Source organism: Lepus europaeus, chromosome 5, assembly GCF_033115175.1.
Source record: "Lepus europaeus isolate LE1 chromosome 5, mLepTim1.pri, whole genome shotgun sequence".
Taxonomy (NCBI): Eukaryota; Metazoa; Chordata; class Mammalia; order Lagomorpha; family Leporidae; genus Lepus; species Lepus europaeus.
The window spans coordinates 13,833,133-13,847,942 of NC_084831.1; the positions used below are offsets into that span (position 1 = coordinate 13,833,133).

The 14,810-nt window shown below is 49.1% G+C and overlaps 1 protein-coding gene across 4 annotated transcripts in view; it reads left to right on the top strand.

Annotated features, from left to right (window-relative positions):
• The first annotated feature begins 992 nt into the window (after positions 1 to 992).
• The window catches only part of OTUD3 (OTU deubiquitinase 3), a 28,655-nt gene continuing 14,837 nt past the window's right edge, over positions 993 to 14,810 (top strand). For 2 of the 4 annotated variants that reach the window (XM_062190551.1, XM_062190554.1), the window contains exons 1-3: positions 994 to 1,288; positions 8,216 to 8,364; positions 14,314 to 14,426. In XM_062190551.1, the coding sequence (XP_062046535.1) occupies positions 1,068 to 1,288; positions 8,216 to 8,364; positions 14,314 to 14,426 (483 nt within the window). In that variant the 5' untranslated portion in view covers positions 994 to 1,067. Of the gene's footprint in view, positions 1,289 to 8,215; positions 8,365 to 14,313; positions 14,427 to 14,810 lie in introns of all 4 variants that reach the window. The other 2 variants (XM_062190552.1, XM_062190550.1) reach the window with 2 other exon arrangements.

Consider the following 14,810-nt stretch of genomic DNA (forward strand, 5'->3'; position numbering starts at 1 on the left):
GCTCTCTGCTATGGCCTGGGAAAGCAGTACAAGATGGCCCAAGTCCTCAGACCCCTGCACCCACATGGGAGACCCGGAAGAAGCTCCTGGCTCCTGTTTCCTATTAGCAGTGAACCAGTGGATAGAAGACCATTCTGTCTCTCCTTCTCTTTGTCTGTAACTCTGCCTCTCGAATGAATGAATGAATAAATAAATAAATAAATAAATAAATCTTAAAAAAAAAAAGAGGAGCCAAGATAGGGGAGGGGAGAGGAGGAGACTACTGGTGGAGTTAGGCTCCAAGTCCCGTGAGTGTGGATTTTTCTGGTTTTCCCAGGACTGTCGCAGTGTTAAAACAGGAACTCCTGCATCCCAGGAAAATCCTTATCCAGGCAAAGCCAGGTTGGTCGTCCAGGGTGGACTCTGGCGCACCGGAGGTAGCATCAGTGATCTCAGAGGGCTGCTTGGTGGTTAAGTTATGAGGGAAGGCGCAGAGGGCGGGAATTAAGGGAGTGTACGGGCTCCGGAGGAGGCGCTAAGCTCTGCCTGTTGGCTGTGCAGCCTTGCAACCACTTACTAACCTCATGGCTGTTTCCTGTATTTGGGGACAACCACACAAGAATGCACCACGTGAAAGCGCCTATCCCAGACAGGGGCACACAGCCAGGGTTGCATCTTTCGTTGTCGTCTCCTTCCTTTCTTAACTCTTGTCGCTTCACTCTCCTATTAATATTTCTCTTTGATTGTGTTGATTTTGTGTGTGTGTGTGTATTGGGGAACCGGGTCTGGTTCCACCTGCTCCTCCCTTGAAGCACCGCCCCACCGCTAGGGGGCAGCGCAGGACAAGCCAAGACGGCTGCTTCTCTAGCCCCGCAGGCGCTCTCCATGGTGCCTGCCGGCTGCGCTCCGCGGAGGCGGGGTCGGCGGAGACCTCGTCACGTGACCGCGGGCCGTGGCTTCCGCGCAGGCGCGGTAGCCGCGCCGCCGTCGCCGGGCTCCGTCGCCCCGCGCCGCTTCGCCTCCTCGGCACCTGAGGCGGCCGCCCGGCGGTCCTGCGGCTTCCTCTCTTGCCGCGGCGGGCCGAGGCCATGTCCCGAAAGCAGGCGGCCAAGAGCCGGCCTGGCAGCGGCAGCCGCAAAGTCGAGGCCGAGCGCAAGCGGGACGAGCGGGCGGCGCGCCGGGCCCTGGCCAAGGAGCGACGGAACCGGCCGGAGTCCGGCGGCGGCGGCGGCTGCGAGGAGGAGTTCGCCAGTTTCGCCACCCAGCTGCAGGCCCTGGGGCTGAAGCTGCGGGAGGTGCCGGGGGACGGGTGAGGCGGGCCGGGAGCGCGGGAGGCGGCGCCGGGGGATGCGCCGGGCCGGGCCGGCGACCGTCGCCCGCCCCCGTCCATTCATTCGCGGGCGTCCCGAGCGCCTCCCGCGAGCGCGGGGACCCCGGAGGCTGTTCGTGGGGCAGACGGCACGAGGGGCCTGGAGAGCCGGCCCGCTTCGGGTCGGCCGCCGGGGCGGTGCGGTGCGGGGTGCGGAGGAAGGCGGGCTCGGGCTCGGGCTCGCCGCCGCTTCCCGGTCGGGGTCGCCCGCGAACTGCCCCGGGTTTGCCTGTTCCGTTTTTCTAACTCGCGCGTGCCCCAGCCTCGGGCGAGTGGGACTTCTCGGGGTTCCCGGCGTTCGTCCCAGCCTTCCGTGCGGGCGCTTTCGCTTAAGCTGCAAGAACGGCCCGGCTGCGTCCGCTCTCCCGGTGCCCGGCGTAGAGAGAGCAAGCTTTTGCCACTTTTTTTTTTTTTTTTTTTCTTTTCTCTGAGTGGCAGAGAACAGTGTCACACAGGCCCGCCCGCCCAAGCCTGAGCACCGGACTCTGCGGTGTATGCGGTCGGGGTGGGCCGGGGGTCGCCGGTGTCGGCCGTGCTAGGCGAGACCTCTCAGGGGGCCCAGGAGCCTGCGGTTGGCGGCGGAAGGTTGCTTAGGAGCGGAACTGAGTGCGCCAGGCGGAGTGGGGTCTTGGGAAGCTTTGGGAAGGCGGCGGCATCTCGGGGCTCCCCCCCCCACCCCCGCGTCTGCACCCGTTCCTTGGGGGAGGCGCTGGGAGTGTGTTGATGGCTAAGATACTTAGCGAGTTCTGGGGTAGCAAGGGAGGCACACTGGCCATCACGGAGGAGCCCGAACTCCTTTGTGTCAGTTGCAGCCACCAGTGTTTAGTGTGGCCGAAACAGGAAGCCCTGCGACGGGAGAGTGAACAGACGCCATCCCCTGAGCTCTCCACACCTGTGTGGCTCTATGGGCGGTGTATCAGGTAGCCTCTGGACAGCTCCATTGTGTACTGGGAGAGAATGGGGGTGAAGGAGGTGAAAACCGTTTTTCGTGGTTACCTTGGGAGGGTCTCAGGGACCTCCCACCTCCCCAGGCCCTGAATCACGCTGTGGGGACGAATGATACAAAGAATTAAAATAAGGCTCGAAATAGTCTTAGCAGTGACTGATTTCCTTGGTGTTACCGAGGAGGAAGCAGCTAGGACACTCTGGAGTGGGCGGGAAGACCTCGTCCATTCAGCACACACTCGGCCCTTGGGCAGGGCAGGGCGGCTCTGATCGGGTCGGAAGGGCCGAGAGGAGCGGGGTGGGGAGCCCTACGTAGAGAGGCACAGACGCGCACTGTTTTTGGAAGATCTGTAAGTTGCCGCGGATGACAGCAGCCTGGGAAACAGGAGAGCAGTGAGGGTCAGGGCCTGCAGAGCCAGCGGGCCCGGAACGCTGATGTCTCACTGCTGAGGTCCCTGAGCGTTAGACAGAATGATCGTCTTCCTGATGTGGGCTCCATGAAGCCAAATAACCCCCTTCTGTTCACACACTCTTCGCTTGGGAGTCCTGAGGTGGACTGGTCAGCCCTCTGGTGTTGTGGCCTTTTAGTGTCTGGTGATGATAGAGATGGAGCAGCAGGGGTCAGCATCTGTTATTAAGTGCTGATTGAGGGACTGGGTTTGGCACAGTAAAGATACTGCCCACGGCACCCACCTCCCACATAGCAGTGCCTGAGTTCAAGTCTTGGACCTGCTGCTGAGTCCAGCTCCCTGCTCATGCACGCCTGGGAAGCAGCAGTGATGGCCCAAGTAATTGGGTCCCTGCCGGGACATGGGGTCCTGAAATGAGTTCCAGGCTCCCAGGCATTTGGGGAGTGACCAGCAAAAGCAAATGGGGGCTCTTGATGACTGTCTCCCAAATAAATAAAACAATAATTCTATTGATTACTCAGGGTGAAATATGAAGTTAGGGTACTAAAGTTGACAGTTTCGCTCTTCCTTTCTACTGTAATCTGATCATAGTAGCATCTTGCTATAAGCATGATTTTGACAATATGATACTTGTAGCATTTTGGGACCTCTGGTGGCTTGGGAGAGTGAATGGGCTGGTTTGCTATAATGTAGCCTTTACATGAATTGACCCCATTTAGCATAGATTAATCAGAGAGAGACTTACAACATTTGTATCAAGGACCATTGTCACATTGGATGTGTTATCTAGAGGGTAGACCCACAGAAATTGAATTCGGCTTCAAGGTAAAGTTAATGTGGTGGATGTTGTCTGTAAAAGCATGGCTGGCTTTAGTGTGTAGTGATTAGCAGTACAGTATTGGCCTGTCTCTGGACTATATTGTTACATCTTACTGGATGTAACCCTAAATTACATTACTAGTTAGTAGTGTTCTAAAATTGAAGCATTGAAAAATTACTAATTTTGCTATTTATAACAAGTCATTTTATTTTTAATTTTTATTTTATTATTTTTTAAACTTCTCAACTGCGGATCTGGCCATTGCATCCCTGGTGAGGATCTTCCAGTCGTTTCTTGTGCGTTTATTTATTTATTTAAGGCAAAGTGACTCATAGAGAGAGGGGCAGGGGAGGGGAAGGAGAAGGGAGAGAGAAAGGGGTATTTCCACCCATTGGTGCACTCCCCAAATGGCTGCCAACAGCCAGGGCTGGGCCAGCCTGAAACCAGGATCCTGAAATTCATCTGGGTCTCCCACGTGGGTGGCAGGGACCCACGTACTTGGGCCGTCCTCCGCTGCCTTACAAGATGTGTCAGCTGGAAGCTGGATCTGAGGCAGAGTGGCTGGGACTGGAACCAGTGCTCCCACGTGGGATGCTGCTGTGCCACAGTGCCTGCCCCCGAGAGCAGCATTTTAGCCAGTCGGATCTGAGCGGTGGAAGGCTGCTCACAGAACATCTTGCCTGGTTCACATAACCTGTACAGCAGTCCTATCTTTGGCACCTAGTTAAGTAGTTTTCAACACTACTGGCCCAGTGGAAACACTCATTTAAAAAATGTCATGCCTTGGCTTGTTCGTAGATCAGCTGAAGTTTCATTGGTAATTTTAACATGCTGTCATAATTTGGAATCACTTATTTAGACTCTAGATTCCAGGTTAATGTTTCTCAACATCTGGTACCTGGTGTGCTACTTCAAACAGCTGGAGGGACTAAATTGCTTGGCCCTGGCCTCAGTGTGTGATTCAGTAGGCCTGGAATGGGGCCCCAGCATTTTCTGCCTCTCAGATTAATAAAGTAAAAAGGAACAGGTGAAACTAATTTTAATCACATTTAAGCCAGTCTACCTAAAAATTACCACTTTCAACATATAATCAATATAAAAATTACTGGTAAGATAATAGTTTTTTTTAATATGAACTCGTCAGAAGCTAGTCTGTCACACGTGTAGCGCACCTCTCCGCTCAGCCGAACTTCAGATGCTCAGTGGTTGGGTGATCCAGATCTGGGCGGCTCCCGAGAGTGCCAGTCCTGGGCTTCACACAGCCCTGAGCCTGTCCAGTCACTGTAGTGCTGAGCACACTTTCCTTTTATTACCAGACACACTTGAGTGTCTCTGTACGAGTAAACGTGCTGTTTGGAATGACAGACAGCTGGAGCAGCCACCATGTCCCTCGGAGCTGCTCTTTTGCTCAACATCACTAGTTCATATGCTTTGTGTTATCTAGTTTAATGCCCACCACATCATCTCAATATGTCTCCTGAAATACAGTAACCAGAGTGGTGCCCAGTGCTACAGGACACAGGAATTGTAAACACCACAGTGGCTTGGATTCTCTTAGAGGTCAAAGTAGTTTGACCTTGAAGACTAGAACACAACCTTCTCCCCCTCCTTTGCTGCACATTGACTGCTGTATCTGCAGTGTCAGAGTCCATAAACTGTTTTGGTGTCTATATTGAAGTATTGTACTAAATTATTTAACACCCAAACCCCTTACATGCTGTTTGTGTAATTGGTTGTTTTTGTGAACTCAAATGCTAGACCTTATATCCCTAAAGCGCAGCGGTTCTCAAGCACAGATGATCTGGCTCTCCCAAGGGACATTTGGCAATGTCTGGAGACATTTTTGGTTGTCACAGCTGGTGGGAGGTGGCGGAGTGCTGCCGGCATCTAGTAGGAAGAGGCCACAGGAGCCCTTCCACATGCTGTGGCACACAAGACAGCTCCCCCAGCAAAGAGTTAGCCCAGCTGTCGGTGAGATTCAGAGTCTGCTTTAGTATGGTAGTGATGGTGTGGACTGGCAGACAGCCCGATCACCTAGAGTCCCTTGGGCAGTGGTGCTTGGTTCAGTCTTTAGTGCTCTTGCTGGGCTCCCCAAAGGCCAGGTCACTGGTGTTTGTTCTTGTTTCCTGTGTCACTGCCTGTAACCCAGTCGGGAAAGGAAGCAATTTCACTCTATCTTGACCTGTTTTTAATGAACTCAGAGTTTGGTGAATATAGAAAAGTGGATAAATTTGACAGTTACTCCTAATTCTTCGTGGGGATAATGGTGGCCTAACATTTTAGTGTTGATGTTTGAGTGAGAGTACGAGCTAGAGCCAGGTTGCCTGTGTTTGAATCCCAAGTTCACCACCTACTAGTTCTGTGACCTTGGGGGCTAATAAAAATACCTGTCTCGTACAGTGGAAAGCACTAGGCACATTTAGTATAGGCCAAGTATTTAGAATAGGCTCTGGCCACTCAGAGATACTTAAGTAGTGTTTATTCTTTGCCTGTGTTTGTGTGTGTTGGGCAGATGAATGTGTGGTACTCATGTGTATATAGTTTTATACCTTCTCTTCTGGAGTTTGTGGGTAACATTTGCCTGTGTTACTGAAGTTCTTTGCAAGCATATTACTTTCTTTTTTTTTCTTTCTCTCGCTTTTTTAAAATTTATTTATTTTTTTGGAAGAGAGAAGGAGAGACAGAGAGAGAGCAAGATCTTCCATCCACTAGTTCACTCCCCAAAAGGCTGTAACAACTGAGGATGGGCCAAGCTGAAGCCAGGGGCCGGAAATTTCTTCTGGGCCTGCCATGAGGGTGCAGGGACCCAATCACTTGGGCCATGCTCCACTGCTTTCCCAGGCACATTATCAGGAAGCTGGATTGGAAGTGGAGCAACTGAGACTTGAATGGGCGCCCATGTGGGATGCTGGCACTGCAGGCTGTGGCTTAACCCACTGTGCCACAGTGCCAGCCCTAAGCATGTTACTTTCTGTGGGATACTCTGAATTTTCAGCTATTAAAAGTAAAATACATAATTTTGTGCTAGGTTTTTACATCTCAAACTAGATTCAAAAGTAGACTAGTGGGGACCGACGCTGTGGCATAGAGGGTAAAGCCGCTATCTGCAGTGCCAGCCTACCATACAGGTACCAGTTCATGTCCTGACTGCTCCACTTCCAATCCAGCTCTCTTCTATGGCCTGGAAAAGCAGTAGAAGATGGCCTAAGTTTTTGGGCCCCTGCACCAATGTGGGAGACTCGGAAGAAGCGCCTGGTTTTGTATTGGCTCAATTGCAGCCCTTTGGGAGTGAACCAGCAGATGGAAGATCTCTCTCTGCCTCTGCCTCTCTGTAACTCTGCCTTTCAAATAAATAAATAAATCTTTTAAAAATTAAATTTAAAAAGTAGACTAGTGGTGGTAGATTCTTAAAAGGTTAAGAAAAGCTTGAGCAAAGCTGAAAATTGAAAAGATTTTATCTGTTAGCTTTGTCTCTGTGATCAAAAAAATGACTGCCCTTGTTAGAATTTAGCAATGGACGCCTCAGTGTAGAACCCTGCATTCTAACCCCTTCTAGAATCTTGTCACAGATTAATTAAAGGTTCTTGCTTTCTAATTTATAGACTTTTTAGAAAGCTCCCTTTTTCTTGCCCCCTCCAAGAAAAAAGAAGAAAGTATAAATCTTTGTGCATTAGAAGAGATTCCTGCCACCCTGTGATATTCTGTTGAAAATTTACTTTTTTGAATTGCAAAGCAAAAAACCTTTTCTCCTACACATGGAAGTCTGAAATCCTCCTGAAACTGATGAGTTTCTGTTTGGGGTTAGAGCATCCCAGCTTTTCATTTGGAAGAGTAAACAGTTTAGTGTGAAATTGGGCAGCTGTTAGCTTCCGAGTGGCTCACTTGCTTAGTTGTCAGGGTACCAGATTGTGTTTGTCTTCTTTCCGTCTCTGTATCCAGGCCTCTGTGTTTGTGATATAGTTTGGAATTTTAGATGCCTTTGAGGCATTTGAAAGTAAACATAACTCTTACAGTTTATTGCTGACATTTTAATTTTCGAAAAACAGAACGCAGTATTTCAGGTTTTTATTTGGCAGGAATAACCTGGGCGTTGTTGCTGGCTGGGTGACAGGTGAGGGGGTGAGGGAAGAAATGTCTTTCCACAGTACAGCTGCTGTCCGTGTGCTTTCTGGCTTTCTCCACTGTGTTCTTGGGACTCAGCATGTTGAGTTCAGTTGTTTGCATTGGGAGCTTCACAAATTGCTGTCTTTTGAGTAGTAGTGTCTGTTAGATGAACAGCTACGTCGGTGGACTGCTGTAGTGAAGCCTGTTTCAGGGAGGGATCTGATCCAGGACTCACAGCCCTGAGGTGTGGAATGGCTTCTGAGGTCTGGGCCCTGTGTTTGGATGGGAGACCCTAAGGTCTCCCCACGTCCACTTGCTGAGGCCCAGGACATTCCCTGACCCTCCTGAGTCAGCCAGCTGGTGAGTGGGCAGAGTTCCTGTTCATTGCCTCTCAGGAAGGTAATGTGATTGGGTATCTCTCTTGTGCCCGCCCCGCACCTCCCCAGGATTGGGAAAGAATCATGTACAGTTAGCGTTGAGGCTTTACCTCTGAGAGATTTCCAAGGAGGGTCTGGCATGAAACATCATTGTTTTAGGTAAACTGAGTTCGTGTTTGGAAGGTCTTGACCAGTGTTTTTGTTTTGACAGCAATTGCCTGTTCAGAGCTCTTGGTGATCAGCTGGAGGGACACTCACGGAATCACCTGAAGCACCGACAAGAGACAGTGGACTTCATGATAAAGCAGCGGGAAGACTTTGAGCCGTTTGTGGAAGACGATGTTCCTTTCGAGAAGCATGGTAGGTTCACTGTGGGACGCAGGGTCTTCTGGAATAATGCAGGGGTAGTTACGTCCATCCGCACCCCTGGCCTTTCCCTAGGGTTTGGCCGTCTGAATTACAGTGCTCACTTAGTACTTTGCAGTAGGCACCAGTATGCTAGGTAGTTGGCAATCAACAGATGTAGGTATAAATGCCCTTCATAAAAATGATGATGTCAGTTGACATGAAAAGCTTGTCATGACTTCTTACTCAGTGGGGCAGCCTATAAAATAGTGTGTATGGGTGTGGGCATGTGGTGCAGTGGTTAGGATGTCGCTCGGGAGGGTCACATCCCGTATCAGAGTGCCTGGGTTCAAAGTCCACCTCTGCTTCCAGTCCAGCTTCCTGCTGCTGTGCACTCAGGGAGAAGCAGTGATGAATGGTTCAAGTTCTCGCGTCTTTGACACTCATGTGAGAGACCCAGGTTGAGCTCCCAAACTGTTGTAGGCCTTTGGGAGTGAACCAGTGGGTAGAAGATCCCTCTGTTTCCCTCTGTTTATCTGCCTGTCCAATAAAATGGAATTAAAAACAAAATAGTGTGGCTAGACTAGTCCTGTTTTTACAAGGTACACAGATGGTAGGAAAAGTCTGGAAAGGTACACTTTCCAGCAGTCACTTGCCCTCTTTAAACTTCTATAAAAGGGAGATAATATAAGCACCTGTCTTACAAGGTTTCTTGGGAAGATTAAATTAGATAACAAAATTAGAATGAACGCCCATTAAGTGTATGCCATTTTAGGATGATGAGACTATGGGTATTTTAAATCAGTAGATCAAAAAAATTCATTTATTTTCATTTTATTTGAAAGGCAGAGAGAGATCTCCTGTCTTCTGTTTCACTCCTGAAACGCGTACAACATCCATGGCTGTGCCAGGCTGAAGCCAGCAGCCTGAAATTCAGTCCTGATCCCCCATGTGAATATTGGGGACCCACGTACTTGAGCTGTCACCTGCTGCCTCTCAGGGTGTGCATTAACAGAAGCTAGAATTGAAAGCAGGGCCTGGTATTATGGCACAGTGAGTTAAGCTGCTGCCTGGGATGCTGGCATCCTATATGACCACTGATTCGAGTACTAGCTGCTTTGCCTCCAATCCAGCTCCAGCTAATGTGCCTGGGAAAGCACTGAAGGACAGCCCAAGTGCTTGGGTCTCTGCATCCATGTGGGAGACCTGGAAGAAGCTCCTGGCTTCAGCTTGGCCCAGCTCTGACCGTTGCAGCCATTTGGGGAGTGAACCAGTGAATGGAAGACCTCTCTCTCTGTCTTTCCCTCTCACTTTGCCTTTCAACTAAATAAAATAAAAGATGAAGAGTTTTAAAGATTTATTTTATTTATTTGAAAGGCAGGGGCTGGCACTGTGGCATAGAGGGTAAGGCTGCTGCCTACAGTGCCAGCATCCCATATGGGTGCCAGTTCAAGTCCTGGCTGCTCTTCTTCTGATCCAGCTCTCTGCTATGGCCTGGGAAGGCAGTGGAAGATGGCCCAGGTCTTTGGGCCCCTGCACCCTCGTGGGAGACCTGGAGGAAGCTCCTGGCTCCTGGCTTCGGATCGGCACAGCTTCAGCCATTGTGGCCATCTGGGGAGGGTGCAGGGTCCCAAGGACTTGGCCCATCTTCTAGTGTTTTCTCAGGCCATAGCAGAGAGCTGGATCAGAAGTGGGGCAGCCAGATCTCAAACTAGCGCCCATATAGAATGCTGGCACTGCAGGCGGTGGCTTTACTGGCTGCACCACAGCGCCGGACCCAGACCTCTGTCTGTCTACCTCTGCCTCTTTGTCACTCTGCTTTTCAAACAAATAAATAAATATTAAAAAAAAAAAAAAAAAAAAAAAAGCCCCATAAAAAAAGGCAGAGTGACAGAGAGAGAGAGAGAGAGGGTAGAGACCAAGAGAGAAAACTGTTTCATCTGGTTCACACCCCAAATGACTGCAATAGTCAGGGCTGGGCCAAGCTAAAGCTAGGAGCTTGGAACTCCATCTGGGTCTCCCATGTGGGTGCAGGCACCAAGTACTTGGACCATCTTCCACTGCTTTCCCAGTGATTTAGTAGAGAGCTGGATCCGAAGTGGTGCAGCCAGGACTCAAACCAGTTTTGCAGCAACTAAACTCTGTTGTGCCAAGATGCAGGCCCTTTTTTGTTTCCTATTTTATAATTACATATCTAGTAAGAAAACATATGGGGGCCGGCTCCATGGTGTAGCGGGTAAAACTGCTGTCTGCTGTGCCAGCATCCCACATGGGTGCCAGTTCGAGTCCCGGCTGCTCCACTTCCAATCCAGCTCTCCGCTGTGGCCTCAGAAAGCAGTAGAAGATGGCCTAAGTGCTTGTGCTTGTGCCCGTGCACCTGCGTGGGAGATCTGGAAGAAGCTCCTGGCTCTGGATCGGTGCAGTTCCAACTGTTGCGGCCATCTGGGAAGTGAACTAGTGGATGGAAGACCTCTTTTCTCTGCCTCTGCCTCTCTGTAATTCTGCCTTTCAAATAAATAAATCTTCTTTAAAAAATAACATATATGTGCGCTTTGAAACACTAATTTTAACAAATATTTATTAAGGGTCTACTATGCTCAGTGCTATTTATGTTTTATAAATAGGATTTTCATCAATAGCTTGGTCTTATCTCTCTTATCAGCAGAGACAGAGTTGCTCTTGTGTTTTAGACCGTAGAGGCCATCTTGAAAATGGGTGGGGAGAGAGACTGAGAAGGCTTTCCACATGAGCTAGATGAGAGAAGAGGAGGGTCTCCACCAAGGCAGCTTGGATGAGTAGGGCCCAAGCCAAGACACAGTTTCCCCCTGCAATTGATGGACTCAATAGAGGGGAGAGAGAAGGAGGAGACAATAGTGGCCGTAAAGACTCTGCTTAGGGAGTGGTCAGGGAGCTGCACTGTTAGGACAGGAGGCAGCAGGTGGAGGACCACTGGGATGGGATGGATTAGAGAGTTGGCAGGACAGGGGACTTAGACTTTGGGTCACCAGTAGGACAGTCACCTTAGACGTGCCACCAGGTGTGTTGGAATGTTGGTGCTGCGTAAGCATGCGGGTGACAAAGAAGTGAGAAGTGGCTTTGCCTGCAAGAGGAGGTGAAAGGAACCCAGAATTCTGCCCATGCTCCTTGTGTGCTGGTGGAAGGCTAGACTTACTTCCTTTATCACTTCTGTTGTAGTTGCTGCTTTATTATCTCTGCATTGTTACATTGTGAGGCTCTTGAGGGCAGGGACTGTCTTCCCCTGGTGTGGCTGTTGAATGAGTAAATGAATGAATCCCTTAACCGTTGAGGACCTCGTTACCCTTGTCTGGCCGTATCTTTAGGATTATTCTTTCCTTCAGACATGGGCTGCAAAGAATTGGCAACATGTTTTCCCTCAGCTGTACAGAAACCCAAGTAATCTTTTTTTTTTTTTTAAATTAATTAATTTATTTGAAAGGCAACGTTCCATAGAGAGGAGGAGATACAGAGGAAGAGAGCTTCCATCTGCTGGTTCACTCCCAAGATGGTCAGACCTGGGCCAGGCCAAAGCCAGGAGTCAGGAGCTTCCTCTGGATCTCCCACACAGGTGCAGGGACCCAAGCACTTGGGCCATCTTCTACTGCTCTCCCAGGCCATGCAGAGAGCTGGATCGGAAATGGAGCAGCCGGGACTTGAACTGGTACCCATAAGGGATGCCAGCACTGTGAGCAACAGCTTTACCCACTGTGCCACAGCACCGGCCCCCCGCCTCCCCCCTCAGTGTTCTTAATGCCCATCTCCTTGTAACCAGACATTGATTGCATCTTGTCCATTCCACCTTGGTAGTTTTTCTCCACTGCTCATGCCTCATAAAACCATGTATCTGCTATTTGCCTATGTTTCCTCAATGCATATAGGCTGGTCTCATTGCCTATTGACTTCGTTGGTTCTCTACATTGCAGCCAGAATGGGGATCCAAATGCACTTTTCTCTCTAAAACCAGTCAGTGGCTCCCCATTGACCTTAGGGGAGAGAGGCTAGCCTTCTCAGCCCTTGATGATCTGTGGTTTTCTATTTCTCTGCCATCCTCTCTTGCCATTTCCTCCCACTTTTATTTATTTTACTACCTCTACCTCCTCTCTGTCCGCATTCTAAGTTCCCGCCATGCTACACTCAAATAGTCCACAGTGTCTCTTGCCTCCGCTTAGAACATCTATTCCTCCTCTGTGTACCAGCTTGGTGGTCTCAGCTGAAGTGCTTATCTGGTATTCTGTGCCCCTCCTTCCCACTACCATGCTGGCTTAGACTCCTGGCCTGCAGTAAGCCAGAAAGCATGGTCCTTGTCTCACTTCTCTTTTAAAATTTTTATTTGAAAGTTGGAGAGAGAGAGAGGTCTTCCATTTGCTCATTCACTCCCCAAATGCCCAAAACAGCCAGGACTGGGCCCGGTAGAAGCCAGGAGCCAGGAGCTCCATCTGGGTCTCCCACATGAGTGTGAGGACCCAACTGCGTAAGCCATTATCTACTAGTTCCCAGGGTGTGCGTTAGCTGGATCAGAAGTCGAGCAGCTTAGCCTCTAATTCAGGCACATCAGTATGGGATATGGGCATCCCAAGTGGTGCCACTGCTCCAAACACCGGCCCCTTCACTCTCTCATGATGCTGTCTGTTCCTTCCTACTAACTGTTGGGATTTGTTACAGGAAAGGAGACAGATCAAAATTAGCCAAAGGGGTTGCATAGGACAGTCTGGGAAGGTTCCAGACATGAAGCTTCTGTTGTCCTGGGGATGCAGCATCCTCTTGTCATAAGTGTGTGACCGTCCACACATCATATTGTCAACCAAGGAGGCTCACCCAACTTTGATGTCTAGAGTTTTTGTTCATTGATTGGTTACTTGCTTAAATGGTAACGGCTGCTATCACATGTCTGATAGCATGGGCTGATAACAGATGTGATCCAGAACCCATCAGGATTAGCAAAGGCACTCCTATCCGCTTTGGGAATTCCAAAGGGTTAAAAGTTACCTCGCAGGAGCCTGGGGCCAAAGGCCAAACTTCTTTCTGGACAAGGTCAAGTCTTTAGTACACATACCCTTCCCAAAACATTTATCCCTCAGTAGTGCTATCTTGTTTGCTCTCCACTGGTTATAAACTGCTGAGGGCAAAAGATGAAGTGGCCAAGAGGCCTGGGCTTTGGAGTCGGGCTGCCTGGGTAAAACCTTGGCTCTGCCGTGTATTCTCTCTGTGCCCTACGGTACAGTTATTAATTATTCTGCCTGTCTGGCTCCTCTTCCCTAAAATGGCATGCATAATAATATTTCCTCCCAAGGGTTGTTTGGAGAACTATCCATGATAAGCTGGGTTGACATTTGGTGCCCACATGCCACATCTGGGTACCTAGGTTCGATTCCTGGCTATAGCTCCTGACTCCCAGCATTTCTGCTAATTATAACCTTGGGGAGGCAGCAGTGCTAGCTCAAATAATTGGGTTCCTGCCACTCACATGGAAGACCTGGATTGAGTTACTTTATTGCCTGCTTCAGCCTGGGCCAGCTCAGGCCGTTGCTGGCATTTTGCAAATGGAGTTAGCAGACAGGAGCTCTGTCTGTCTCTGTCTCTCTGCCTCTCAAATGAAGTAAAAACAGTGATAAATTTATGAGAAATCATTAGAGTAGTGCTTGACACATAAGCGTTCGTTATGAGTGCTGTGTCTGCTATTACATTTCCAGTGTCTCACACAGTTAGGTATATAGGAAGAACAGTGGGTATTTATGAAAGGAATATATAAAATAGATCCTTTCTTTGATTAGTGCCCTTCTGAGGAGCAGTCCGTGTATTGTATTCCTATACTCTGACAAAGCCAGTGAACTTTACAAATATGCACTCTTGTTTCTTGTTATTTAAAATTACATAAACACCAAATCTTGTGTGCATTTGAATCCTTCCATTATAAAGACTTGATTTTTCTTTCCTCCTTCTATGCAGTGGCCAGTTTGGCAAAGGCTGGTACTTTTGCTGGCAATGATGCAATCGTAGCCTTTGCAAGAAATCATCAATTGAATGTGGTGATTCATCAGCTTAATGCCCCTTTGTGGCAGGTAGGTCATCTAGTCAAGAATCTATCTTGTGTTCTTATTTGTAAATTAGTTTTGGGGATATCCTAAGATGATCAGGCTTGACCTGTGATGCTGAGCTCTACAGAATCACTTGGACAGTGAGCCTAACCAAGACAGGGATCTCAAGGTGGTGTGGAATTAATCCCTGTGCTGTTTACAAGTAGAGTGTGGCGTATAAGGCAGAAATCTTTTGAAGGGTGGATAATCTTATAGTCAGTTAATTGGGTAACCTGGGGACAGAGAGATCATGCCTTATAAGATATCTAAGTGAAAATTTAAAATATCAATGCATATGCGAGGTATGTATAATTTTGTATATGTTGTAGATGTGTTTAAAATGTGTGTAGGAGTATCATGGTATGTATC